Source organism: Drosophila hydei, unplaced genomic scaffold (assembly GCF_003285905.1).
Source record: "Drosophila hydei strain 15085-1641.00,03,60 unplaced genomic scaffold, DhydRS2 tig00000063-arrow-pilon, whole genome shotgun sequence".
NCBI classification, from domain to species: Eukaryota; Metazoa; Arthropoda; class Insecta; order Diptera; family Drosophilidae; genus Drosophila; species Drosophila hydei.
The window spans coordinates 751,754-776,735 of NW_022045657.1; the positions used below are offsets into that span (position 1 = coordinate 751,754).

At 43.7% G+C, this 24,982-nt stretch overlaps 4 protein-coding genes across 6 annotated transcripts; 2 read left to right on the forward strand and 2 right to left on the reverse strand.

Moving 5' to 3' along the window:
- Positions 1 to 1,955: 1,955 nt before the first annotated feature.
- LOC111596440 lies at positions 1,956 to 7,444 on the reverse strand. 2 transcript variants are annotated; one of them, XM_023310663.2, is made up of 10 exons: positions 7,311 to 7,444; positions 5,919 to 6,914; positions 4,883 to 5,845; positions 3,934 to 4,817; positions 3,705 to 3,857; positions 3,222 to 3,631; positions 2,947 to 3,160; positions 2,683 to 2,883; positions 2,265 to 2,621; positions 1,956 to 2,198 (listed from the first exon to the last, which is right to left on the reverse strand). In XM_023310663.2, exons 1-10 carry the CDS (start codon positions 7,333 to 7,335, stop codon positions 2,070 to 2,072), a joined length of 4,332 nt encoding a protein of 1,443 aa, XP_023166431.2. In that variant the 5' UTR covers positions 7,336 to 7,444; the 3' UTR covers positions 1,956 to 2,069. The 2 variants fall into 2 exon arrangements, with proteins under 2 accessions (XP_023166431.2, XP_023166432.2); XM_023310664.2 differs by having other exon boundaries at positions 5,919 to 7,003.
- A 554-nt stretch (positions 7,445 to 7,998) lies between these two features.
- On the forward strand, positions 7,999 to 10,257 carry LOC111596438 (glycine receptor subunit alpha-4). Of its 2 annotated transcripts, none has more exons than XM_023310660.2 (6): positions 7,999 to 8,477; positions 8,788 to 8,971; positions 9,041 to 9,350; positions 9,409 to 9,543; positions 9,605 to 9,984; positions 10,042 to 10,257. In XM_023310660.2, the coding sequence occupies exons 1-6, from the start codon at positions 8,359 to 8,361 to the stop codon at positions 10,201 to 10,203; spliced, it is 1,290 nt and encodes a 429-aa protein (XP_023166428.1). In that variant the 5' UTR covers positions 7,999 to 8,358; the 3' UTR covers positions 10,204 to 10,257. The 2 variants fall into 2 exon arrangements, with proteins under 2 accessions (XP_023166428.1, XP_023166429.1); XM_023310661.2 differs by having other exon boundaries at positions 10,054 to 10,257.
- Positions 10,258 to 10,997: 740 nt separating this feature from the next.
- On the reverse strand, positions 10,998 to 18,519 carry LOC111596429 (myotubularin-related protein 13). Its single transcript, XM_023310642.2, has 11 exons — positions 18,373 to 18,519; positions 17,738 to 17,978; positions 17,552 to 17,655; positions 17,176 to 17,487; positions 16,116 to 17,084; positions 15,043 to 16,055; positions 13,403 to 14,982; positions 11,738 to 13,331; positions 11,549 to 11,673; positions 11,402 to 11,484; positions 10,998 to 11,279 (listed from the first exon to the last, which is right to left on the reverse strand). The coding sequence occupies exons 2-11, from the start codon at positions 17,790 to 17,792 to the stop codon at positions 11,187 to 11,189; spliced, it is 5,928 nt and encodes a 1,975-aa protein (XP_023166410.1). The 5' UTR covers positions 17,793 to 17,978; positions 18,373 to 18,519; the 3' UTR covers positions 10,998 to 11,186.
- Positions 18,520 to 19,670: 1,151 nt separating this feature from the next.
- On the forward strand, positions 19,671 to 24,881 carry LOC111596428 (AF4/FMR2 family member 4). The gene is made up of 5 exons (XM_023310641.2): positions 19,671 to 19,880; positions 19,952 to 21,798; positions 22,132 to 24,372; positions 24,434 to 24,558; positions 24,629 to 24,881. The coding sequence occupies exons 1-5, from the start codon at positions 19,706 to 19,708 to the stop codon at positions 24,810 to 24,812; spliced, it is 4,572 nt and encodes a 1,523-aa protein (XP_023166409.2). The 5' UTR covers positions 19,671 to 19,705; the 3' UTR covers positions 24,813 to 24,881.
- The last annotated feature ends 101 nt before the right edge of the window (positions 24,882 to 24,982 follow it).

A 24,982-nucleotide genomic window follows, 5' to 3' on the forward strand; every position in this document is an offset into this window, starting at 1 on the left:
TGGCATCAAGCTTGTTCCATAATAAACAGGTTTGTAGCGCAACAAATAGCCGCAAAGACTCTAAAGTCGCTGAAGCGTTTTCCTTCTTTTGTATTCATTTGTTGTTCTTTTTCCTCCTGCTCTGGTCTTCTATTCGTTGACTTATTATGAGGGTTGGAGTTTTGACTTTCCATGCGTTCTTTTTAACTCATATTCGCTCAATCTCTTGCGCTTCTCTTGCCCTCTTCTATTTTTTCTTGTTGTTGTTGTCATTGGTGTCTCTTTCAATGCAATGCCTTTGTTTAGGCTGCATCTCTCTCAGAGTTCTTATTGTTACATGTGTGTTTATCTTTAATTTCCATGCACATTTTCCAATTATGCATTTACTCTATGGGCAAATGTGTGTGTCTGCATGCCTGTATAAGTATATATGTGAAGATGTGCTTTATGTTTTTATTATGTGCTTTAATTATTAGCTATATTATAATTATAACACATTTGACGACACAGTAGAAGAGTTATACTCACATACAAGTACGTTTTTACGCATGCATGGATGTACATTTGTACATAACATCTTCTCATGCTGCTCGTTGAGACCTCCATCTATTAATCACAGACACAGCCCATGTCATCATCGATTCTGCCTGTATATTATATACGTGCATATGGGCATATAATTATACATATATACATGTTTATATATGTGCTTGTCTGCCACTTCCACATTAGTTTTCTGCATTCTAAATAGCTGTTAATATGATTATCTTTGCTCCTTCACAGATAATATGGCAGGAGAGCCCCAGCAAACTTTCCTCTTGTTGAATATGTCAGGGGAGGTCATCAATCAGGGAGCTTAGTGTTAAAATTAAAAAATATCACCTCACCATTGTGTTTAATCAATTTTATTAATTATTATGAGCTTTTATCTGATGTTTTCATACAGTTCTCTGGGTTGAGATATTATGGTAGGTATGGTCTTTAAGCCTTGCTAATTGAAAACTGTATAAGCAAATTATTTTTTGAGTTGGGGACATCATTGTTCAAAATCTCCATTTAAACATTTTTAAAGAACCTGCTTGCTTGCTTATAATCATATATTGTCCGATTGTATAACATATTTGGCAAATTATAGGTACGACATACTATTTGGTAATTACTCTACAGAAAAATTAAACTTAAGGCATTTGAGTGCGTGCCGTATGAAAACATCATATAATATAATGCATACATATTTATGATTTATATATGTTTGTATATTGAGAGGTTACAGTATCTAAGTAAATACTTTCAATGTCATTTTATGTCCCTTCCATTCAATAGGCACCAAAAAATAACGCCCTGACATACAATTGCCGTACAAATAGTGTAGTGTATATATAGTATATATAGAATATTTTACGTATAATATCTTTTAGCTAGAGTATATATATAAATATATTGAAATGATCAATGATTTGCTAACGGTTTGGTTTCTGTCTTGGTTGTCCCTAACAAATGTTTACAAAATATTATATTATATTATATTATATATATATATATATATATATATATATATATATATATATATATATATATATATATATATATATATATATATATATATATATATATATATATGTCGAGTATAATTATATATAGGATTAGTTATCAAAATATAGTTTGCACATTGTAAAGCCTTGGATTTTTTGTGCATATTTCTACACGGTGTTTCTATAAAAAATAACAGAAACAAAATTAACAAAATGTAAAGTTTTGTAAACCCAAAAAAAATGTGTCAATTGGCAACTTAAAAGTTAATATCACACAAAATAGTATATATAAATGTATATAACAGCGCAAATGAATAAATTGTTTAAGCGAATGTTCCCATTACAAATCATAATACAAGGTATATGAATATCGTTTCGTATATATAAATATTAAGAGAGATATATGTAAGTATAGAGCATATATAATAGCTAATATTTGTTTGTTGTTTTTTCAGCAAATATGCTAGAGTATTACAATTATTAAGCATTGAGTTCTATTTGCGCAGATATAGCAAAATTACTTTATATGGATAGATTAAATGTGTATAGTTGCGCGATTTATAGCGGATAACCCAGTGCTGCCGATAATAGAGGCTCCCAAGCGCGATTTATGTCCAAGTATAACATTGTGCACTGCTCAGCGAGCGTTTCCTCATCGTCCAATATAGTTATAGGGAAGAGATCATTCTGTTACAATGACATTCAAACTGATTAGTATATAATTTAAAACTATTTTAATTGTCAGGGACGCACATTTTTGGCCTGCCATAGTTGCTCGACCAGCCGTAGGAAGCGTTGCATTTCCATGCTGCTTGCAAAGAATATAACCAAATCATCTAGACACTCCAGCGGCGCCTCCTGACACGAGAACTCCAATATGCACCACCAGGTCTCACTATGCGAGGGTATTTTAATGCCTGTCATTGCCTTGATGTCAGCACAGGTGAGTATTTCTAAGCCCGAATTTTTGCCGTAAACACTGCTCATGCTTTTCGATTGTCCTTTTGGTACAGCTTTAGATGCATCCAGCGTTTGCTTGGTGGGCGTAGAGTTAAGCGAGGAGCAGGACTGTTGTGTGCCACGAGTCGGCGTGCTCATGGTGGAGCTCAACTAAGGATAGACAGATAATATCTTAAGAAGAGCTGACTTCATAGCACAGATGGTTACTCACCAAGCTGCTAGTTTCAAAAATGCATAACATTTCATCGTCGCGCAGCAGCTGCTTCTGTTCCGCAGCAGCTGGCGATGCCTCAGAATGGATGTTCAACTGTCGCAATGGCGCGACAAAGTCCTCGCGTAGCGTTATCAAATGATTCTGGGTGACGATCAAAGTGCAGCCCAAAGCCTTGTGCCGTTCCTGTAGCTCGAAGAGCTGTCAGTAAAATATAAATTAACATCAAATTATGCTAGTTGTTTGCGGGTTTTCATAACTTACACCACTTGCCGATTGCAGCAGCGCTTGCAGCCACTCGGAGGCCACATACTCATCCGGTGCAGCCATTTGTAAGAGGTCGCCTTTAAGCATAATCTCAAAGCAATGCGGACGCGCGGATTTGACAGCACGCCTTGCGCCCTGGCACTCGGCTAAAGCCATGGCCCAGCTGGGCAACTTCTGTGTGGAATCATGAAACATGTACAGCACACCAGCTCTGCCATATTGAAGATTGAACTAGTTATAATGAAAATTATATTTATATAGTTATAGCTTACTTTAACAAAAAGTAACCCGGCTGCCAGCTTATCTTTGCCGCTGCGTTCGCTGTGGCCGTCTCTCGCACTCGTCGATGCATGAGAAAGCCTTTGATGTGCGGTCCCAATGGCTCCTGTTCACCATCTAAGCCCATGCCCAGAGCACCACCTGCCGGCATATTTACTACTGCATAGAACATCCAGCGCTCATCCTTGCCCACACAGCTGTTTGCACGCACAAAATTCTGCAATGGCGCCAAATGTTCCAGCGTCAATTGTCCCACTGCGGGCAACGTTGAGCCGCTGCGACGTGCGCACAGCTCCAGATTAGCCACCAGTGCATCGGCTGGATAGGGTCCGCCCGCTAACAGCACCTGCTGCATATCCCGCATACTGTTGCTTAGTAGCACCGTATTACCGAAGGGACCCATCTGTGCATTAGGCAGTTTATTAGACAATTAGGTAATTTATTAGATTCCACAGTTGCCCTGTATTGCAGCTTACCAATATGACGTCCAGATCCTTGTAGGCCAGCACAAACTTTGCACACAAGCAATTTCGCACTAGATCTGTCACATAAAGCGTCTTATCCGTTAACAGCACCAAGACTGGGGTCATGAAGCCCTCGCGACTGTAGCCAGTGTACAGCTTGAAGACCTGTAGAGAGACGGATCGACATGAATTACAATCTCGCAAACAAAGCTCGATCGAGAATATATATGATTTCCCTTACCTTCAACAGCTGTTCATTGGGCTCACGCAGCATGGGCAAATGCTTGCCATTAAATATATCAATGGATATTTCGCCAATGCCCAGTTCGAAACGGGAGACATCTCCCGGCAAATCTAGATCCATGCCCACAGCCAGTTCGCGTCGTGGCGAATTGGCTCCTGACATTTCAATCTCCATGGCAATCTCGGCATTTAGGTCGTCAATTAGTTCATAATTCTTAGGTCGCACGCCGCGCACATAGAGATTGGAGCCAAGGTGCTTATGCTCGCTGCGCAGTTTGTCCGCAAAGAAATCATTTTTTCGTATGGATGACTCCAGTATTTTCTTCTGGGTCACATTACGCAAAAAGCGATTGATCAATGAGGTTTTGACTGCCGGCACAGGCGGTTTCAATAGCTGTGCATAGTCCACATCATTGTAGTCCACAATAACAAGATCGCTCTCCGTGGAAGGTCGGTCATTGGTCGTGTCCGTAGTGGTAGTTATGGTCAGTATATCATCGAACTCCTCACTGAGTATGGTGTTCTTCGAGTCACGTCCACTCCCACCCGCTGCCCCGCCACCTCTTGCACTGCTCAAATAGCTGCTCGGACTGTGCAGGCTGCGACTGTGCGTCGGCTGCTGCAGCGACTCACCATAGCGTGGGGGCTGTCCGCTTCGCTTCTTTAAGGGTGATGGCAAGTGACGCGACTGGCGCTCCACATTGCCCAGCATTACGCCATGTACATTGTTTGGAGTTTGCGGCTTTGTGCACGATGTGGAGTTACTGTTGGTGTTGTTGCTAATTGAGCTAAGCTCGGATATGGTGGATGAGGATTGGGTGGTGGGTAGCTTCGTGGTGAGGGGCTGATGCGACTGCTGTTGCGTTTTGGATATTTTTGAAGCTAAATGCAAGAAGAGATTTGATTTCAGTGAAATAGAATGGTCTACAAATCCCCATGTTCCTTACCAAAGTAACTATCTGTGGCGGCACGTTGTTGCTGCTGCTGATCGACATTTAGCTTCTGATCCTGCTCCCTGTCCGCTGTTGCCGAGCTGCTGGAGTTTTCTTTGAGACTGCGAAAGAAGTTGCTAAAGGTCTTAGCTATCGGAGCATCCATAAACGAACTGCGCAGCTGACTCGCAGGCTGTGCAATGGGTGTGTCCCGCTCCAATAGACTGGCAACGCTGCTGTGTTGCGTTGCCGACATAGTGGATAACTGTAGCTGCGACTGCTGTTGCGGCTCGCTGTTGGTCTCGTAGGAGACGCCCGTATGTTCAAAGACTGTGCTTTCACAGTTGATGATAAACTTGCTGCGGAATTCACTTTGTGTGCTGGTGACAATTGGTGCCGCGACCACTGGTTCATTATCGAACTCATCTTGGCGCCGCAGCACATGTGGCTGATCTAGGGGTGACGCCTCTGCCGAGCTGTTTTGCTCATCGTTTTTGCGACGCAGCTGTTCGTCTACATTGTGCACAAATTTCTTGACGCACTGCGTCTGTTTGTTGCCATCCAGACTCTTGCTGAGAAAGGGCTTGGCCTTGACCGGCGGTGAATCGGGCGAGACGCATTGCGCATATGGCTTCGGTTTGTGCTCGGGCGTTTGCTCCAGCTCTGGCACGCATTCAACCACTGACTGCAAGTCCTCAGAGCCCTCGGGCACACCACGTTCGGGCAGCGGCATGGTGAAGATACTCTTCAGCGAGCCGAATATCATTTTGCTGCTATTGTCGAGCAACTGATGCTTTATGTCGTGCACATTGAACTTCTTGACGCGCTCATTGAGATCCTGCTCGTGGATAATATTTGTGTGACGTTTGGTTTTCTTCAGGCAGCTCGACTTGGGCTTCTTCTCCTTGTTCCATACGGACTTCTGTTTGGGACTGCCGGCATCCTCAATATTCGGCTCTGAGTAGTAACAATTGTCGCCTGCGTTTTGGTCGAAAAGAAAAACAAGTTTAAGAAATTATATAACAGTGAGAAAAAGCTTGAGAAGACTCACCAATTAAGTTATTGTTGGCATTGCTCATGCCAATGCAATCGCAGGAGCTGCTCTTGGCCTGTTCATAGTGTTTGCGATTGGCACTAGAAGTGCTGTTAGAGTTCTTGTCCTGTTCCTCCGAGTCCAGGCTCGAATTGGAACTGCTGCAGGCGCAGCGATAGAGCAAACGATCATCACGTTGATTAGTATCCGCCGCGCTTGGCCCATACTCAAACACGCCGGAATTGTCATATTGCAGCCCGACTGGCTCATTAGTATCATAGATATCCGTGTTGCCATAGTCTAGAACATCCGAACAGGCATTGCGATAGACCAAACGACGATTGTGACCCATAGCATCGTTGCCGGCTTCCCGTTCTCCTATATCCAGGCCAGCAGCGCTCAGCTCTGTCGGAGCCTGCACGCGCTCCCGTTCTGCGCACCACGAATAGCGACCAGCAGCACCAGCTACGCCTGCTGAATTTCTGCCCACTACGGCTAATTTGCGTCCGTTTTTGTATGTGATAAAGCCATGCTCTATGTGTATGTTGTCGGTGCGTGTGTTTTTTAAGATGTCTTCGTGAAATGAGACGCGCTTCTTGGGCGCCTTGGGCGTCGATGAAGCTTTGTGCACCTTGCGCCTATACACGATCTTTTCAGCGGTGTCAAAGGTCGAACAGGCGCTGGCTGTCATACTCTCTTCCGTGGAAACATTTGAATTGCCATCGACAGGTTGAGTGACAGTTGAAATTTGTGGCTTCACTGGCTCCTCGAACTCCAACCCGGACTGAGAGCAAAAAGATTCCAGCATAACGTCGCTATTCTCGCTATCCAGCAATTGTACACCCGAATCACTGGGTGTTGTGTCCTCCTCTAAGCTACAACTGGTATTCATACTCGAGCTCATCTTGTCACCGCCGCCGCCGGGCGAGACCTTGGCACTCAGATTGTTGTTGACCTTGGGGTATAGCGGTGACTCCATTACGACATCGTATGCATATGTCTCGACCAGCGTCTCTGCCGATTAAATTGTATATCACCTTTTTGTTTAACAATTATTTTTCAACGAGAATTTCCCTATTGGTTTTATGCCAATTCGTATCGCACTTCAATGAATATAAGAGAAAAAAAAAAACAATTTTGAAATATATACACCTATATATTTATATATTATTGTATTAGTTGTTTTCTCTTTTAGTTTCGTGTTATTTTTCGGTATCTTGGTTTTCTGGCAAGTAATCAATACCAATACCGATTGCACACTGCGCCGCAGTCACATCACGTCACTGTGCAACAAAGGAGTACACGGATGACCCCACGACCCCGCCTCCTCAACGCCTTTTTAGCACGCCCAACAATAGCGACCCAACTTAACACCCGCAAAATTTTAACGGCCCGTTTTTGCGAACCAACCTTCAATTTGTTGCGAAAATTCCATGCTAAACTTGTGATCTGCACTGTTAATTAGTTAAATAGCTTAAATGTTATAATATATTTGTGTTTTCACTGTTTTATAGTTACATTTTAAAATAACAAGTACACACAAGTAAAACAAATCAATAATTATCATAAAAACGTCAACGTTGCCAACAAGTTGAAAGGCCCAGCTTATGGGCAACTCCTGCGCTCAGCTGTGAGTAGTCGTGTGTATATCTGGCAACGCTCAACTGTTAACAACAGGTGTATATCTTTGGCGCGCAGTTTCGAACGATATTTGAATTTACATTAAAGCAGCACATCCATAAGCATGTTCAATTTTCGTTAGTGCTTCTTCTGTATTAGCAAATACGCATACGCAGATTATATCAATTATATGTCAGGCATTAAGCATATTCTTTTTAAAAGCGGGTATATCGAATTTGTGGAAACGTTTGTCGCGAGGGTAAAAACTGAGCTTGTGTGCTTATTTATTCTTCTATACTATTTACATCAAGTGCTCCGATTGAGGGGTATATGTGTTTCGGCTTTTTCAAACATGCATTCCCTTTGTGTTTTTGTTTTACACATACCTTAGGCATGTCAATTTTGAAAAGTACAGTAGCAAAGAGAGGAATGACAATGAAAACGAATGAAACCATAGAAATTAAATTTATCACACCTTGAGTAGCGCACGGTAAACGTGTATATAACTCTTTTATATTTATTTTTGGTTGCCTTTTTGCCGTATAAACGGAAAGAACGGATAAAAGAAGCGTCTTGCATTTATTAAATAATCCAATAAATATCATTCGAATGCGACAATCAAGCTAAAAAATGTTTCAGTTCTGTTCCTCAATCGAAAAATGTCATCCACACCAGAACAATGTGCCGTAAAGCTATGAAACTGAAATATAAACGCAAAAAACAACACGTGAAAACGCGCAAAACTATGCAATATAAACAAATGTAGTAAATAACCGTTACTTAACAAATAATTTATATTAGAAAGAAAACGAAAAGAAACCAACGGCGTGTGTTCAAAATGCAAATGCCAAACATATTTAGACAATTGAAACAACATAATTTCCTGGTTGTATTTGCAATCTGTATGCATATACTACAAAAATCAATTCAATTTTGTGATTGTGTTCATGGTTACAGGTAATAGTTTATAACAATTAAGCACAATTCATTTGCCAAGCTGGCAAATAGTAAAATAAACGCATTGCATCAGACGAGACTGCAACATAACCTCAATAGAAAAATAATCTAGTATGCTGTTCAGTTTGGCTTAATCGCCTAAGAATAGTATAGTAGCATATAATAGTATAGTATAGAGACCGCCAATATGATTTCATACCACGAATCACTGCTAGTTTAATGACCCATAACATCCAAAACCTATGATAACAATAGTAACATAACCTGAAAAAAATTAATTTTGTGCTGCTTACAATTTGTTTACGTGCAGAAACAATACAGAGAGTGCCGAATTGGTATCGCATTATGAATCAAGTCTATCGCTGCCAGATATATTACCCATTCCATCTAAAACCTATGACAAGAATCGTGCACCCAAGCTGCTGGGCCAGCCGACAGTTGTTTATTTCCATGTCACCGTACTCTCCCTGGACTCGATCAACGAGGAGTCCATGGTAATGATATTTGAGAAGTCGGGAGCCTAGAGCATAGCTTTCTATAATTGTTTGTTGCATTTCACACAGACCTATGTGACGGACATATTTTTAGCACAAAGCTGGCGCGATCCTCGTCTGCGTTTGCCGGAGAACATGAGCGAACAGTATCGGATCTTGGACGTGGATTGGCTGCACAGCATTTGGCGCCCCGATTGCTTCTTCAAGAATGCCAAAAAGGTGACATTCCACGAGATGAGCATACCAAATCATTACCTTTGGCTCTACCACGACAAGACGCTGCTCTATATGTCCAAGCTGACGCTAGTGCTGTCCTGCGCCATGAAATTCGAATCCTATCCACACGATACACAAATCTGTTCCATGATGATAGAGAGTTGTGAGTGAAGGTCAATTATAGGAAGGCAAATCTTTGATATATAACATTCCATTTCCAGTATCCCACACTGTGGAGGATTTGGTATTCATTTGGAACATGACCGATCCGCTGGTGGTTAATGCCGAGATCGAGCTGCCTCAATTGGACATATCAAACAACTATACAACCGATTGCACCATCGAGTACTCAACGGGTATGTCCACGTATTATTCTGATTGACAGCTTTCTTAATCTAAGGTTTTCCTTTCATTCAGGCAATTTCACCTGCTTGGCTATAGTCTTCAATTTACGTCGGCGCCTGGGCTATCATCTGTTTCACACCTATATACCTTCGGCGCTGATTGTGGTCATGTCGTGGATATCGTTTTGGATTAAGCCAGAGGCTATACCGGCCCGTGTTACGCTGGGCGTTACCTCGCTGCTGACGCTGGCCACACAGAACACACAATCCCAACAATCGCTGCCGCCGGTGTCGTATGTTAAGGCAATTGATGTCTGGATGTCATCCTGTTCTGTGTTCGTCTTTCTATCGCTCATGGAGTTTGCTGTGGTTAACAATTATATGGGACCGGTGGCAACCAAAGCCATGAAAGGCTATTCGGATGAGAACATCACAGATCTGGATGACTTGAAGGTGAGTGTGGACATCGATCTATCACTTCCCATATTGGCTGAAACTGAAACCGTGTAGTGTGTCTTGCAGCATCATCATCGGGAGTCCATAATAGAACCACAATATGATACCTTCTGCCATGGCCATGCAACCGCCATCTATATTGATAAATTCTCGCGCTTCTTCTTCCCCTTTTCGTTCTTCATACTCAACATTGTTTACTGGACGACGTTTCTATAAGGCCATGTCGAGCAGTTATAAGTTAAACTAAATGAATAATAATAACAATAATACAAAGCGCATTTGTTTCAAAATGTATATAGTTTGTAAGCCACAAACGAATTTGCAAGTAAATTATATAATATACATATGAATAACATATATAGTATATTATTTTATTGTATAAATAAAGAAAGGCGTTTATTAATTAAATTTAATTCAAAGGAAGAAATTAAGAAATGCATTTTAATTGCGCAACAAAGGTGGAATTATCTTTGGTATTTTTACTATATAAGTATGTATGTATGTAGAGTTTAGACATATAGCAAATACATAGATATTTATATGTATATAAATATGTATATATAAATGTATATAAAAAGTTGTTATCGTGGCTTTCTTATCCATTTTCATTTCAATTTCCATTTCCATTTCATTCTTATCAGTATTATACGTATAATCACATGATATTATGTATCCTTTTTTATATATGAACATTTAGAGTACTTTTCTTTTTTTAATTTTAGTTACTTTTTCCATTTTACTATATAATTTGTTTAGCTTTTGTCGCCTACGTTAATTGTTGCTAAATATTCATGTAATTTATGCTTTATGCGAGTGTTAATAAACAACGTTTGACACTAATTCAACTTATACATGTAAAAATATTTCGGTTATAAATAATACACACAGAGCTACTATAGATCCAGAGTAATACACGCGTTGACAAATAAATACTCTATCACATATAAAAAAAATAATATATATATATATATATATATATATATAGGATACAGTAAGAATAATAAGGTTAATTGGATTGTCCTACAACAAAACAAAACATTCAGCATAATTTATATAAGGGAAGGGAAGGGGAGCAGAACACGCATAGAACATAAGCCTATGTAGAAGCCGTAGGGAGTACGAGTACTAAATAGGTCGCCAGGATAACGATCAATATCTTTTGCTGCTATTGCTGATTCTGATGCTAATGAATTCCGATTTTACTGTAAACAAGCTTGCAGCTTTTCTGTCCATTCCTGCGCCAAGTTCGCCTTCATCGCATAGAAGTTATAGGTGCGTTTCGAGGTTTTAAGCTGCAATAAGCATAAATATTATTATTATTAGACGTCGGGATATAGTAACTAGTTGTCGACTTGGTGACATTGATTAATCTATTTCTATACATTCACTTTGCTGTAAGTATAATAAAACTTACATCAAAGAACCCCTTTTCATCGACGCGTTTTGTGCCAATTTGTGCGGGCTGTGCAGCAGTCACAGACTGCACCTCGGCCAGCTCTGAAATATGAAGATTATGTGTTATGAAATCAATTATTTTTTCAATGTAGAAATACAATTTTACCTATGATACCCTTGGGCGTAGTATCATCGGATGTATCATAATAGCGTAGCTGATGTTTAATTGAGTCCAGAACGAACCAACGTTGTTTCCAGCCCTTCAGCAAGGCGCCACGTTTGTAGAGATGTCTACCGGATAGGATGAGATTATGAGTAAATCTATATGTAGCTTGGATCAGTAAAAATTACTCACCCTTCGTGGGTACGATTCTCGGCAACGTTGCTGCTGAACTGGTTATAGAAATGGTGGCTAGACGTACGTGCGGTGGTCGCTGCACTGGATGCAATGCTGGCGGTGTCACCCTGGGATATGTTGACGTTGGGCGGTCCCACGGCGCCATCTATGGCCTTGTATTTGGTACAATTCTTCATGGAGAGCTCCGTACACTTTTCATGATAGGAGTTGCCACAGTCCATACAGCGATAGCCAACAGGTCCCCAGAGCAGCTTAGTGCAATGATTACAGTTGGTGGGCGTCGTATAGGGATGCTTTTCAAAGCGATGTGGATGAAAGAACTTATCCTGATACCCAGCCAAGCGGCCCTTCATTATAATTTCGAGAGTGGAGCGTTTGTGCTGATGCGTTTGGACCAGCATGCTGCTCATTGAAGTTTTGCGCGATATGGACTCCTCTTGAGGCACGACCATATTGTTCCATACCAACTGCCACTTTTGTGGCAGATGGCCGCGTTCTGTTTCTGCCTGTTTCACCTCACTGAGCAGACAGACATAGGCATTGGGATTGCACTTCTCAATGTTGTCATAACCGGCACTAATGACCATACGTTTGCCCTTGATCTCCGATAGATCGATTTCATCATCCACATTGGTCACCTCCAGATCGTAGGGCGGTCCCTGTGCCAACTCCTCGTTGGTATAAAAGCCCCACAGATCCAAGGCAGCGACGCTATTTTGGGGACGTAGCACCACATCCCTATTGGCAGAGTACAGGAAATTATAGAAAATTGGCGATTTGTTGTGCTGTCGCTCGATATAATCGAAAATGGAGTGTCCAATGCGATTCATCTGATTAGGTGTGCGCGGACTGCGTATGTCTAGTGGATAAACACTACATTCATCATCCGAACCATTCGCAGCACTACTCCCACCACCAAATATATGTTTGGTGCTCAGTGAGCCACGCTTATCCTCCATGGACGCAATGCCGGAATCGTAGCGCTCCAGCTCGCAGTCGAAGAGAAAGGTGCGAAATCGACACGAAACTACGTGATAGGCCAGGAAACGCAAATAGAAATCATTGAATTCAAAGGCCATGGGAAACTGTCGCTGCAGCTGATAGACAACATCCAGAAACTGCAGAAAGGTGGGCGCAAAGGCAATATTTGTGCTTGCATGTGATGGTTTCAGATTGCTGCGATGAGCAAAACGATGTCCAAATGCCAGCCATTCTTTCTCGACCAGCACACGGAAGCCATCGATGCTGCGGTAGTAGGGATCAAGGCACAGTTGTGCGATGCTCGACAGCTGGGCGGTCACATCGGAACCATCCTCCAGTGAAAGCATGACACTGCTTTCCTGCAAATCAATGAGGTCCACAACGGCGCCGGATAACTGTAAGAGAGTCGAGATTTGCTGCAGCCAATCTGATTGCTCAACCATCTTAACGAAGCTCTGGCAATCCACTTCATTGATATTATGTGAGGGCATGCAGGCACGTATTAGTTTCTTGAAGGCTGACCGAGATTGCCGTATATCCGGATAATCCACGGGTATAAAATCAGCACAGAAATCTCCATTCAAATTCGATTTAGCTTGCGACTTTTCACCTATACAGAAAAATACGAAAATATGTTACATAAATGCTATAAAAGCTAACATCCGGCATTTCTAAACTCACCTAAGGCATAGAGCCGCATCTTACGAAAGGCATTCGCCGCTGTGCTCCTTTCATTGCCTTTCATAGTGCCCCCTTTGTTGCCGGCGATGTTGACTTTACTGCCATCTGTGACATTCAAATTGGATCGCTGTTTGCGCATAAACTCTGGTGTTAGTGACTGATGTTCTTCGCCATGTCCGAGCAGTGAGTTTATCGAGAGATTCATATCCGTATACTGATTAAGTGCGTTGAGCGGGGTTAGCACGGGCATTGTATTGATCAGCGCCATTAAATATTTGTCTTGCTCCGGATAATGAGTGACATCATTATGCGCCATGGTATTCGCCCCCGTTGTATTCTTGATCATGCCAATGACGGATTTGCTGTTAGGCTGTGCACCGCGTATGAGCAGCGATCCATTGTTGTGACGCCACGTGGGCAAGGGTATGCGCTGACTCTTGAAGCATCGTCCCAAGTGTGTCATTGCCGCGTCGCTGCAATGCACCGGCGCTACTATGATGGCCGGATAGGTGCGACACGTGGCATAGTTGGCATTGGCATTGCTAATGCGAAATCCAAGCTGTGCATCTGCATCAAAACCCAGACGTTTCCAATCGCGTACATAGCTACGCTCGCGCATGCGCTCGATGTCCTTGGTGGTTAGCAGACGAGGCATTGCCTCGTTCTGCTGTGTCTCAAACTCGTCTCCATCCTCGAGCTCATCGTCTATAGAGTGAGTCTCCAGTGCGTCGGCGCTGCCACCGCCCATCTCATACTCCGGCATCAATTTGCGTTTCGTTTGAGCCTTTTGCTTAAATCCAGCTTTCTTTGCCGTGCGTAGCAGCGTTTTTTTAGCAAAACCCTTGAGCGTGGAGTACTTCTCCTTAGTTTTTAAAGGTACAACGCCTTGGAGCATAGTACCATAGGATTGAAACGCAAAATACTCAAATTCATCAAATGGATGGCGTGCTTTGTTTAGAGTTTTGCGAAACGTTTCGATTTGTTCCAGCGTAACCTCTGTATCAAAGGCAATTTTGAGCAACTGAAAGCAGCTGGATCGCAACTGCAAACCCTCCGGCAGCGTTTGATCCAAATGGGCCAAATATAACATTGATATCTTCTTTTCCTTGAGCAGTGAAGCAATGGGAAAGGCACGCACAATTGTCTGCTCGCAAAATAGAGGGTCACAGGGCGAGCCCTTGAAAACGATGCGATAGTTCGTCAAGAACAGCGCGCCCTCGGCTGGTATCAAGCACTGGGTGTCATCTTCCCTTCCATCAGGCATAAGAAAGCAACGCAAATGATCGGTTGTTAATTCCTCACCAGGCAGTAAGCAAGGCGTTTGGATTTTCGGCTTCTGCACATGCGGATGCCGTTTCGCTTCGAGATAAACTGGCTCCAGGGATTCAATATGCATGTGCACCACGCCTGGCACCATGTCATGCAGATTGCGTATGTGTTCTGAGGTGACGCCTCCCTCCGTGCAAACGCAATCAATGAAACGGGAGATTGTCTTGCCTACAGTAACGCCTATCTCAGAGGCATCGTTCTCCTCGAAACCTTCATCGGAATGCTCGCTCAAGCTATGCGAGCCCATAATACTGAAAGTAAATTTCATAGATTAAAGAAAAATACGTTCAGCTCGATTTAGTATATTATACCTATTGGAAACGCTCTGATTCTCCTCAAGCCGAAAGGCCAGCTTAGGCTTGCTGGCCGCATCCACATTGACGTCGATTGGTATTAGTAGTGATACCATGCGATTGGCAAAGTGTATGGCTTGGCTATAGAGAGTGGACTCTTCCGATTTGGCCAGCTCAGCCTTTTTCTCCTCCTCTATGGTGGGACTCTTGCGCAACTGTTCTGCGGTTATTTCTAACGCCGTTGGCTCCTCCAGCGGCACCTCATCCAGCACACAGTTGGCTTCTTTTTTGTGTTCGTTTTGGCGACGCTGCAACAAATACAGAGCTTTGATTTGCGCCTGCACATCCTGAAAAAATGTGGATTCCCAGAACTGCAAATTCTTCCATATGACATGATCCTGTATTTCCGTATAGGCAAACTGAACCACACCCATAGAGAGTTTGCGGCAGAATATGGTTGACATGGGAAGCAGCGCAGCTGCAACAGTATACTCATCCACGCCTGATGAATTCTGCAGCGCTTTGTTCATGAAGCGCACAACCAAATCGAATTGCTGATGATCCAGCACCGCTTTATTGCCATGTACATATCCAAAAAGTTCGCGACAGAGAATGAGACGTGCATCCCGATGTTTTAGTGTGCGCATTACTGCAGGCAATAGCTTTCTCGCATCCGCAATGCGATTTTCAAATATATAGGAAACACAAGTCCGCAGCACCTCCAGGCGACGAGCCGAATTGTGCACTGTTGTTGGACGCAACTCCAGGGCTTCGGGCAACCGCGGACCCATGGGTATAATTCGGGGTTGATTGCGAGTGACATGAAACCGCTGCGATTGGCCATTCTTGCGTATGCCATCTTGTATGATCAGCTCTACCTTTTCAACGCTAATGCGTGGAAATGCCGGTTGGTGAATGCGCTGAAAAGATCCTTGCGGTGGCCGGAGCACCTTCTGGGCATATGTAGTGTGAGCATTAGATGCTTCGTTCTCGTACAGTGTGCGACCTAGTTCCTGGATATGTGTGAGTATCTGTAGTAGTAGATAATTAAGGTTTAGTTTAATATTAATCGTTATTTATTCTTCACATACGAGATTCCGGTTTTGTGACTCCGTTTTGAGCAGTTCATTCATCGAGCTGTACAGTTCATCCCAGGCATCAGCGGCCCGCCAAGGTGGTCCACGTTCATTAACAAAAGTGGTAAAGAACATGCTATCAAGAACACGAAACAAAAACTCGCTCTCGATAAGATCGCGAGCACCTAAGAATCCAGCCTTGTGAAATGTTATAACGGTCTTGGGGTGAATGCGTATAATTGTCAGGCAGGAGCGATAGCCTTGGAGCAGCTGTGCGAATAGACGCATAAATATGGCGCGCAACTCCTTGTCAATTTGGGTTTCGGTCTTGACCATAGTTGAGGTGGGTCGCTCATTATTGGGAAAGGCGAGATCAGCTTGCGCCAAATTGGGAAATAGTATCATGCTGAGCAAATCCTGCGTTTGCTCCCACAATGGTGACGGGAATATGGGCACAGGTGGTGTTAATGCATCCGGTATGGTCACTAGCCCACCATCCAAATCTACCACAATGACATCCAGCAAGTCCGTGATCTCCGTTTGCAGTGAACTATGTATGCCCATAATAAATGGTGTCGGCGTGGACAGCACCTCCGTGAGCGGTGCTGGGAGTATAGGTATATAGACATGGGTGTACCGAAAAGGATACATAAGCGCAACCAATGCTCTGCAACTGTCCGTCAGATGCCAATAGCATTTAGAGTGAAAGAGTATTTTGTTTTCAGTCATCACGGCACAAAGTAATATCAGCACATTCTTAATGCCCAGCTGTTTGAACAGAAAGTAAACACCGCTGCCCGTCATTGGCAGGGAGGAACTTTGCGGTGGCTGCAGCGATTGCTTATCACCGGCGCCAATCGAGAATCGCACCTGCGGCCCGCCTGCTGGTGGCACCTGTATGCAACCAAGTATGTTGCCAATGAGATTCTCCATGGCATATGGCAAATTCTCAATATAGACCGTATAGATGGTGCCCAAACAGTTCTGTACATTAAATATATGTATTGAATAATTTTAGTATAATCAAGTTAACATTAGGTGTTATACAACTGTAATTAGTTGCCTCAGATCTTACCTTAAAAGTCTCCGCACAGTCCAGTCGGGATATTAGCACCAAACACTTGGGCGCATACATAATGCTGTGATGTGTTATTGGCTCAACGGGCGCACTGCCCAGCAATCCGCGATTGTTACAGTTGCCATTGCTATTGTTGGCAATCGTCTCATCCTCATCGTCCACGGTCCGGGTCTGGGTGATTGCCAGAGTTTCATGAAAACTTAAACATGCACAATAATGCTTATTTGCATCGATGTCGGTGAGCACTGATATAAAGAATTTCGGCTCTTGTTTCTCGTACGATAAATTCCAGCCGAGCGGCTGGCAGAACTACAATTATAAGTTTGAGTAAATATTGTGTGTGGGTGTGTGTGTGAAAATAAAGTATACTCACCCATTCGATGCCCTCGATGAAGGGTGTGTCGGGCCAATCTTTCTCAGGAAAGCGTTGCACAATTTTGCCGCATATTGGTTGCCCGCAGACATTGCCGGCAGTCTCTGCAGAATACAAATTAAACAAATGTTTTTTACACACGCACACATTTATAAATATATGTTTTTGCATGTATGTGTCACTCACTTTCTTTGTCGTTATCGTAGCCAACAATTACAAAGTAATCAGCGAGCCGGGACATCTCGTACGCTTACGCTGCAGCTGCACATTGCAGTCTAACTTAGAACTGAGGGGAACTGGGTGACTCTTAGTTTGTTTTTGTTCTATGTATGTGAGTGAGTGTTATGTATGTGTGCGTGTGGTTGTGTATGTGTGTATATGAATGTATGTGATGGTGCTGATGCTTCAGATTTTTACGTTGCCAAATCTGCAAAGTAAAAGCACAAAACGAATAAAACAATATTACTGTAGTTGTTGTTGTCATTGTATTTCTCTTTTGTTTTCATATACACACAACAGCAATCGCAATTGCCAACCGCTTTGGCCGCCTGCCACAAACTGATTTGCATACTACAAATAATTGAAGCTTTCAATTAATATAGCGCGGCTTTTGTGTTTGGCATAAGTAATTAGTCTGCTGACATTCTTCTTGCTTCTTTTTTTCATTTTGTTATATGGAAACATATTTTTAACGTACACGAATTTTAAGCTACAAACCACACCCCGCCCCTAAGTACTAAGTCAATTGAACACACGTCTGCGCTGCATTTCACATATATGTATTTGAAGAATTTTACATATATATGAACATATATGTGTACCGTTTAAGTGCTGGCAATTTTAATTCGGCTGAGGTTTGGCACTTTTATTATAAACAAATTATTTTAACTTTTAGATTTTTCATGCCTGCGGAATGTAGGGTTGTTGATATGCTATCGATATTTATAAACTCGTGATTCGATCTATCCAATTAGTGTTATTCAACGTTTAATGGTTGGTCATTATGCAACACTGCTACATGTGGCGCATTCGGAAGATTATTCAATTTTTGCAGCTGAAAACTTCAAAATGCTGAATGCAGCTGACAGTGTACATCCCTATAACATTTTTATTAATTTGAAAGGTTTTCCTTAATGCTTGAATCACTTCGTTAATATTTGTTTGCGTTTGCTTATCGATATTGTCAATTGCAAAAGTTCAAGTATCGATACATCGATACTCATAGTAGTCAGTGTGTGTGTGATTTTTTCCCTACGACGTTAATATTTTTGTGCTATTTATCAAATTTTGGCATCGTTTTCGAGGATTTAATCGCGCTTTTATATTATTAAAACGATGCTGATGTAATTAACGCATGTCTTTAGTACAAAAACACGTTATAATAATGGCTGCATTGTTTGCAAATTAGCAATTTCCTTACTTTGCCATTAAGGTGTCTTGTCGGGCTTCGGGCAGCAGGTAAGCTCCATTCGCTCTCCCTCTGTTCCGTCTTGCATGCTCTCCCCAATTACGCTACTCTCTTTATCTCGTCCCCTCTCTTTCTTACTTACCCATGCTCGTTGACTACCAAAATATTTTGCTCTCTTTGTCTTATTCTTCACTCACAGCTGTTTTTGGGCCAGATCTCAATTTCTTATCAGAGACCTCCCTGCTAAACAAATAAAAGTTTTAGTACATCAGCGCGATTTTTCAGGAAATTAAAAATGTGTACTAACCAATGTTTGAGTCAGGTTAAAATCAGGTGACAATGGATACATGGAATGATGTACCATTTCCACAATTATTAAACAGTCCAACAATTAATGTAAATAATTGAGGTTTATCATACATAAAAGATAGAAGCTTTTTGTTTATTTATAAGAAAATGCAGAAATTTACTTAAAAAATTTTGTACTAAAAAAATTTCAAAAAAATTTAAATTTCATAACTTTAAATATAAAATAAGAACGTCTTAAATGAGCATTGATTAATCAATTATTAAAACAAATAACTAATCAGGACAAAGTTGGGCAAAACGGTGAATATTAAGCTTAAGGGTAGAGTGTGGTCGCAGTAGGCATATTAAATAGACATATGCAAAATTTGTTGTTTAGTTTCTCTCATAATACTCATATTTACGTGATCGCGTAGACACATTAATAATTTTTCTCATTTATGTTTCTCTTTAAAAGTAAAAAAAAAACCAACAAAAAAAAAAGCGTAAGCATGGAAAATGAACAGGATGAACTCAGACATCGACAGCACATGCAGGACCAGCATCGTAATCAGCATCATGGCGTACAAATTGGCTATTCTGATGTCATGCTACAGCTTGGCAACCGGGAGTCTCGTAAGTGCACTGTCAAATGAGTTAGACTGTCTACATCTCTATTAAATGATTCACATTTGATTGCTTTTTAGAACGATCACCATATGCCGTTTACTTTGAACAGCCACGCGAAACGCTGCCGGATAGTTATGTAGTTATGCCCTCCTATCTTCAGACAACACCGCAGCAAACGCAAACAACGGCTGCAACTGTTTCTGTTAATGGAGGTGGCAATGGTGGTGGTGGCGGTGCTGGTGCTGGCGCTGTTGGTCCTGGTGGTGGTTATGTGCCCTTGTTTCAGTATCAGCCGACGTCCAGGAATATTAACCGCGAAAACTATGCGGAGCCAGCGAGCTCAACTGGCAACAAGTGTTGGAAATGCAATGTCATACGCGATATATGTCATTGCAGTCGGTTGGCAGAAAACAATCCCGGCTATGCGGCGCCCGTGGAGCATGTGCATTCCACTCAATCAAATGGCAATGGCGCTGGTGAGCCAACGCAATTCTTTGAACTCAGCTCAACATCAACTGCGACAGCCACGTCCACGTTGTCGGCGACGGCAAATATAGCCAGCAATAGCCGCAATAGCAGCGCATCATTCATTCCAAATCACTCACAACGTAAGACTGAAATGGATGTCCTGGCACAACACCAGCAGCATCAGCAGGAGTCGCACACACAACAGCAAGAATATGACAATAGCAACAGCAACAATATAAATTCCAGCAGCAGCATGTCGCATTTAGGGAACATCTGGCCAGCTGCCATGGATGATCATGCTGTTGACGAGCAATTAATGCAGCAGTCTAGAAACAATTCATCATCGAGTGCTTATGAGCTGCCCAGTAGTTCACTCCTAAGCTCTAATAACAGCAGCACAAACAGCTCTTTTGAGGCAAGCAGCAGCAACAGTAATATTAATAATGCGCATTTGGTTAATGCTAATGCCACGGCCTTCGATGATGTCACGTCCAGTGCATCCGATACGGAGCATGTCCAGTTCGCCAATACGCGTACCACCAACACAACCACAACCACATCAGCGTTGCAAAAGAAAAAGCATCAATCGAGTCGAAACCGAAATGGAAGTACAACAGCAACTGGAGTAAATGGTGCAATCGTTGATGCAACTGCCTCCGCGCCGGCTTCTTCATCAGTCATTGAGCTGGATGCTACGCCCAGCACCAGCGCGCAAGCACAACAGCAGCACCATCACCAACAGCAGCGCAACCGCCATGTATATCGACATCGGCGCTATCCCAGTGAGTTGGAATATGCGGGCGACAACAGCAGCGACGATGGCTGGGATTTGCGTATGCGTAATGCAGCTTCTGAATCCACAGCTGGGCGACCGCAGAGCAGCAACAGTGATATGGAAGCCCGCCATGCGGATCACACGTATTTTAATAGTCGTGGCTATAGATTTAACGGTCTACCACCACCACCTCCGCCACCTGATAGCAGCTTTACGCGTTCCAACTCGGCATCCTGCACCACAGCCACTCACACCACCTGCAGCGTGGACTATGGTAGTCGTGATATTTGTGGTGTGCATCGTTTGACAAGCGATAGAAGTGGTGACACGGCCACAGCGGAGCAGCAGCAACAACAGCAGCAGCAGCAGCAGCAACAACGACCAGCAGCTGTGCTTAAACTTTGTTTCGGCACAGGTAGCAGTGGCATTGTGCGCACGCGTTCTCGGGTACGTTCCATGGATGAGCTAATCCCAGCAGCCGGCGGCACTGGCAGTGGCAGCAGTAGCAATCACAGTATGTGCCAGCCGCCCAGGAAGTTAGCACGTCTTGAATCCCACAACGATGGGCCGTTGTCCTCCACCACCATGTCCAGTCTCTCGCCAACGAACTTCTATGCATTTCAGCCAGGTCGTCACCGGCATCGCACGTATGCGGAGCTGGCCAGGAGTAGTGAACGGCAGGTAAGATGATCGCATATGTGGTTATGAGTTATCATTCAAAAGATTTCAGTTGATTCAGTCAAGTCCGTCTGCTGCTCTCACATTTTTCTGTCAGTGCTGTGATTTTAATACAAAAATAGGGCTTTTAGAATTATTATTTTTGTTATTTTTTTCGTTTTGGGTATAAGAGTTTACAGATTTGACAAATATCCACAAATTTGAATAACATTTGTAGCCGATACAATTGTTTATTACAACTAATATACTTCGCCATATGTCTGCAAGGGTTTTTAAATTTGGCAAAGTGAAATAAACCGGTTTATCATTGTACTCACCGTTATTTCTGTAATCTAGGAGTCTCCGCAGTCTATGGCGCAACCGCTGCTTCAGAGGACACAACAAACAAGCGCCGGGTCGTGTGTAATCACCTATGTGGGTAGACCGCGCGATACAGATGGCAGTCGAGCGGCACCTAGCACAGTAGATCTGCCCAATCTGCCTTCCACTTCGACAGGCAGGCGACAACACACGAATTCGCATACGAATAACAATAAAGATAATGCAGTGCTCACAGCGCCCGATCTACAGCTGCTTGATTGGTCTTCCGATTCGAATGATGATGATGATGATGTGGTATTTGTGCACTCCACACGTGAGCCAATACTATCCATTGATCTGACATCCGATGATGATGGTTTTAGTGCCAGCAACGAGACAGCGCTACAGCAGCAGTTACAACAAATGCGGCATCGCCATCGACTGGAGCAACAGCAGCAAACGCATCATCATCAACAGCAGCAACAGCAGCAACAGCAACAACAGCAACAACAGCAACAGCAGCAGCAACAACAGCAGCGACATATGCGCGATGAGCCCCTGGCCACATGTAGTCGAACAGCAGGGAGTAGTGAAGGCTTAAATCCACCCGCAGCTAGTGCCAATGCCACCGTATCGGCAACTATCATGCCGCGTCCAAATTCTGCCAGCGACTACGAAGACCGACGACGTCAGCGTCCAGCGGCCGGCACCTCGTTTGCTTTTTATACTGGCGCTCTAACAGATCGTGTGGCCATCACCGATCACAATTACAGCAGCTATGATCATACGCCGTCGGCCATGGGACCAATTATCAGTCTGCTGCCTACACGCTGCCCTGGCCTGGAAGCTGAGGCAGCGGCGGCGCATTCTCAGCGCTATTTCCAGCCAATTACGCCGCCACCCATGTGGCATTTCGCGCCGTTGCCAGAGGGGCAGCCCCCGCCACAGGCACCGCCGCCAGCGCCCAGTGGTAATACGGGCACTTATGTACAACATACCTCAGCGGGTCCGGTTATTGCAACGCCAGTGGCACCGACCCCAGAGGCGGTGCCAAGTGGACACACCAGTCCCGCAGCGTATTATCATCGGTATCAGCCATACTATGTGCCACACTATACAATCACAGCGCTACCGGCAAGCCGAAGCAATGGCGACTACTCACCGGGACCGGTGACCAATCCACATTACCAGGGTGGTCTAGCAAATGCCACGGGCAGCAGTCGGAGCTCAATACGCGGCGCATTAAACGCTGCTGCTGTTGCAGCTACTGTGGCTGCAGCTCAAGCGCAATCCTTCCACGATTTACTATCGCTGGCATCTCCGGTCACCAGCATGGAGAATAGCTTGGAGGATAACTACCACCATCGCAGTCAGACACTGAACATACTAAATCGTGCAACCACACCCGTTGCTGCTGCAGTTGCCACAGCTGCTGGCCCACCGCCAGTCATGTCCTCAATAGTTACTGTTGCGGCTGCCGTGTCCCCGCCACCACCGCTCGAGATGTATTCTGGGCGTACGACAATGCAGTATTGCGGCTCACCACCGTTTAGCTTACGGCGCTCAGATGCGTACCATAATCATCGCCAGCATTATCAGCCGCAGCCGCATCAAGGCCATCAAGCGCCGCAGAATCAAATGCATGCACACATACATCCGCCACATCGGGCGAGTGCGATTGTGGCAACATCATTGACACCAGCGCCACCGTATCCGGTGCATCAGAATCTGTGGTATCGGCAGCAAAGCATGCAGGAGCTGCATCGTCGTCATATGACACCCACACCCATTGATCTCTCCTCGAATCCGTTGAATCTGACGAGCAGTCTGCGCACGCGTTATTTGCATAGCATTTGCAATTGTGTGCACGCACGCAATGGACCCGTCTCCAGTCTCGATCCTGCCTATTATCCGGCTTACGATGCTGCTGTACAGCAGAGTTCCACGGCCACTGGGCCAATTGATGCGCATCAACCGCCGCCGCCACCACCACAACTGGGAATACAATATCAACAGCAACAGCAGCAGCAGCAGCAGCAACAGCAACAGCAACAGCAACAACAGCACCAGCAGCAGCAACAGCAACAACAAATACAGCAACAGCAACAACAGCAGCAACTGCAACATCAACAACAGCGACGTCGAGCTGCAGTCCATCATCACATGTTTCATCATTACTCACCGCTACATCTTGAAATTGGTCTCGCTACGCCGCTTTCGCTAGGCTCCTCACGCATACTGATCGGACCACCCCGGCCCAACCGAGGCGCCACCTTGGTAAGTAATAGAAGCTCAAGTGTGGTAACTTAATTAATAATTAATTATTGCACTCTTGCAGGAAATTATTGAGCGCAATACCTTGCCACACAAATATCGCCGAGTCCGTCGACCCAGCGAATCGGATGAGGATGCGGAAAAGTGCGCCATATGCTTGTCGCTCTTCGAGATTGAAAATGATGTGCGGTGAGTAATGAAACGAATGTCGCATTTCTCTCATTTACTATATTTACTATATATATGCATTACCTTTCAGTCGTTTGCCCTGTATGCATCTATTTCACACAGACTGCGTGGATCAGTGGCTCGTCACTAATAAGCACTGTCCGATTTGTCGCGTTGACATTGAAACGCATATGGCCAAGGATGTGTTGGTGCCTAGTTCTAGTGGTGTTGCAGCAGCTGCTGCGGCGGCTGCTGCTGGCACAGCTGCTTTATGACATTGTGTACATGGTTTATTCATGTAAGACATCAATAACACACAAAAACGGCTCTAAATCCGCTGCGAACAACAGTAAAAGGATATAATTTTCAGACTGAGTTCGTCATTCATGTCAGAGCTGACAACAGGGCGCAGCAACAGCAACAAAAACAATAACCACTAAAAAAC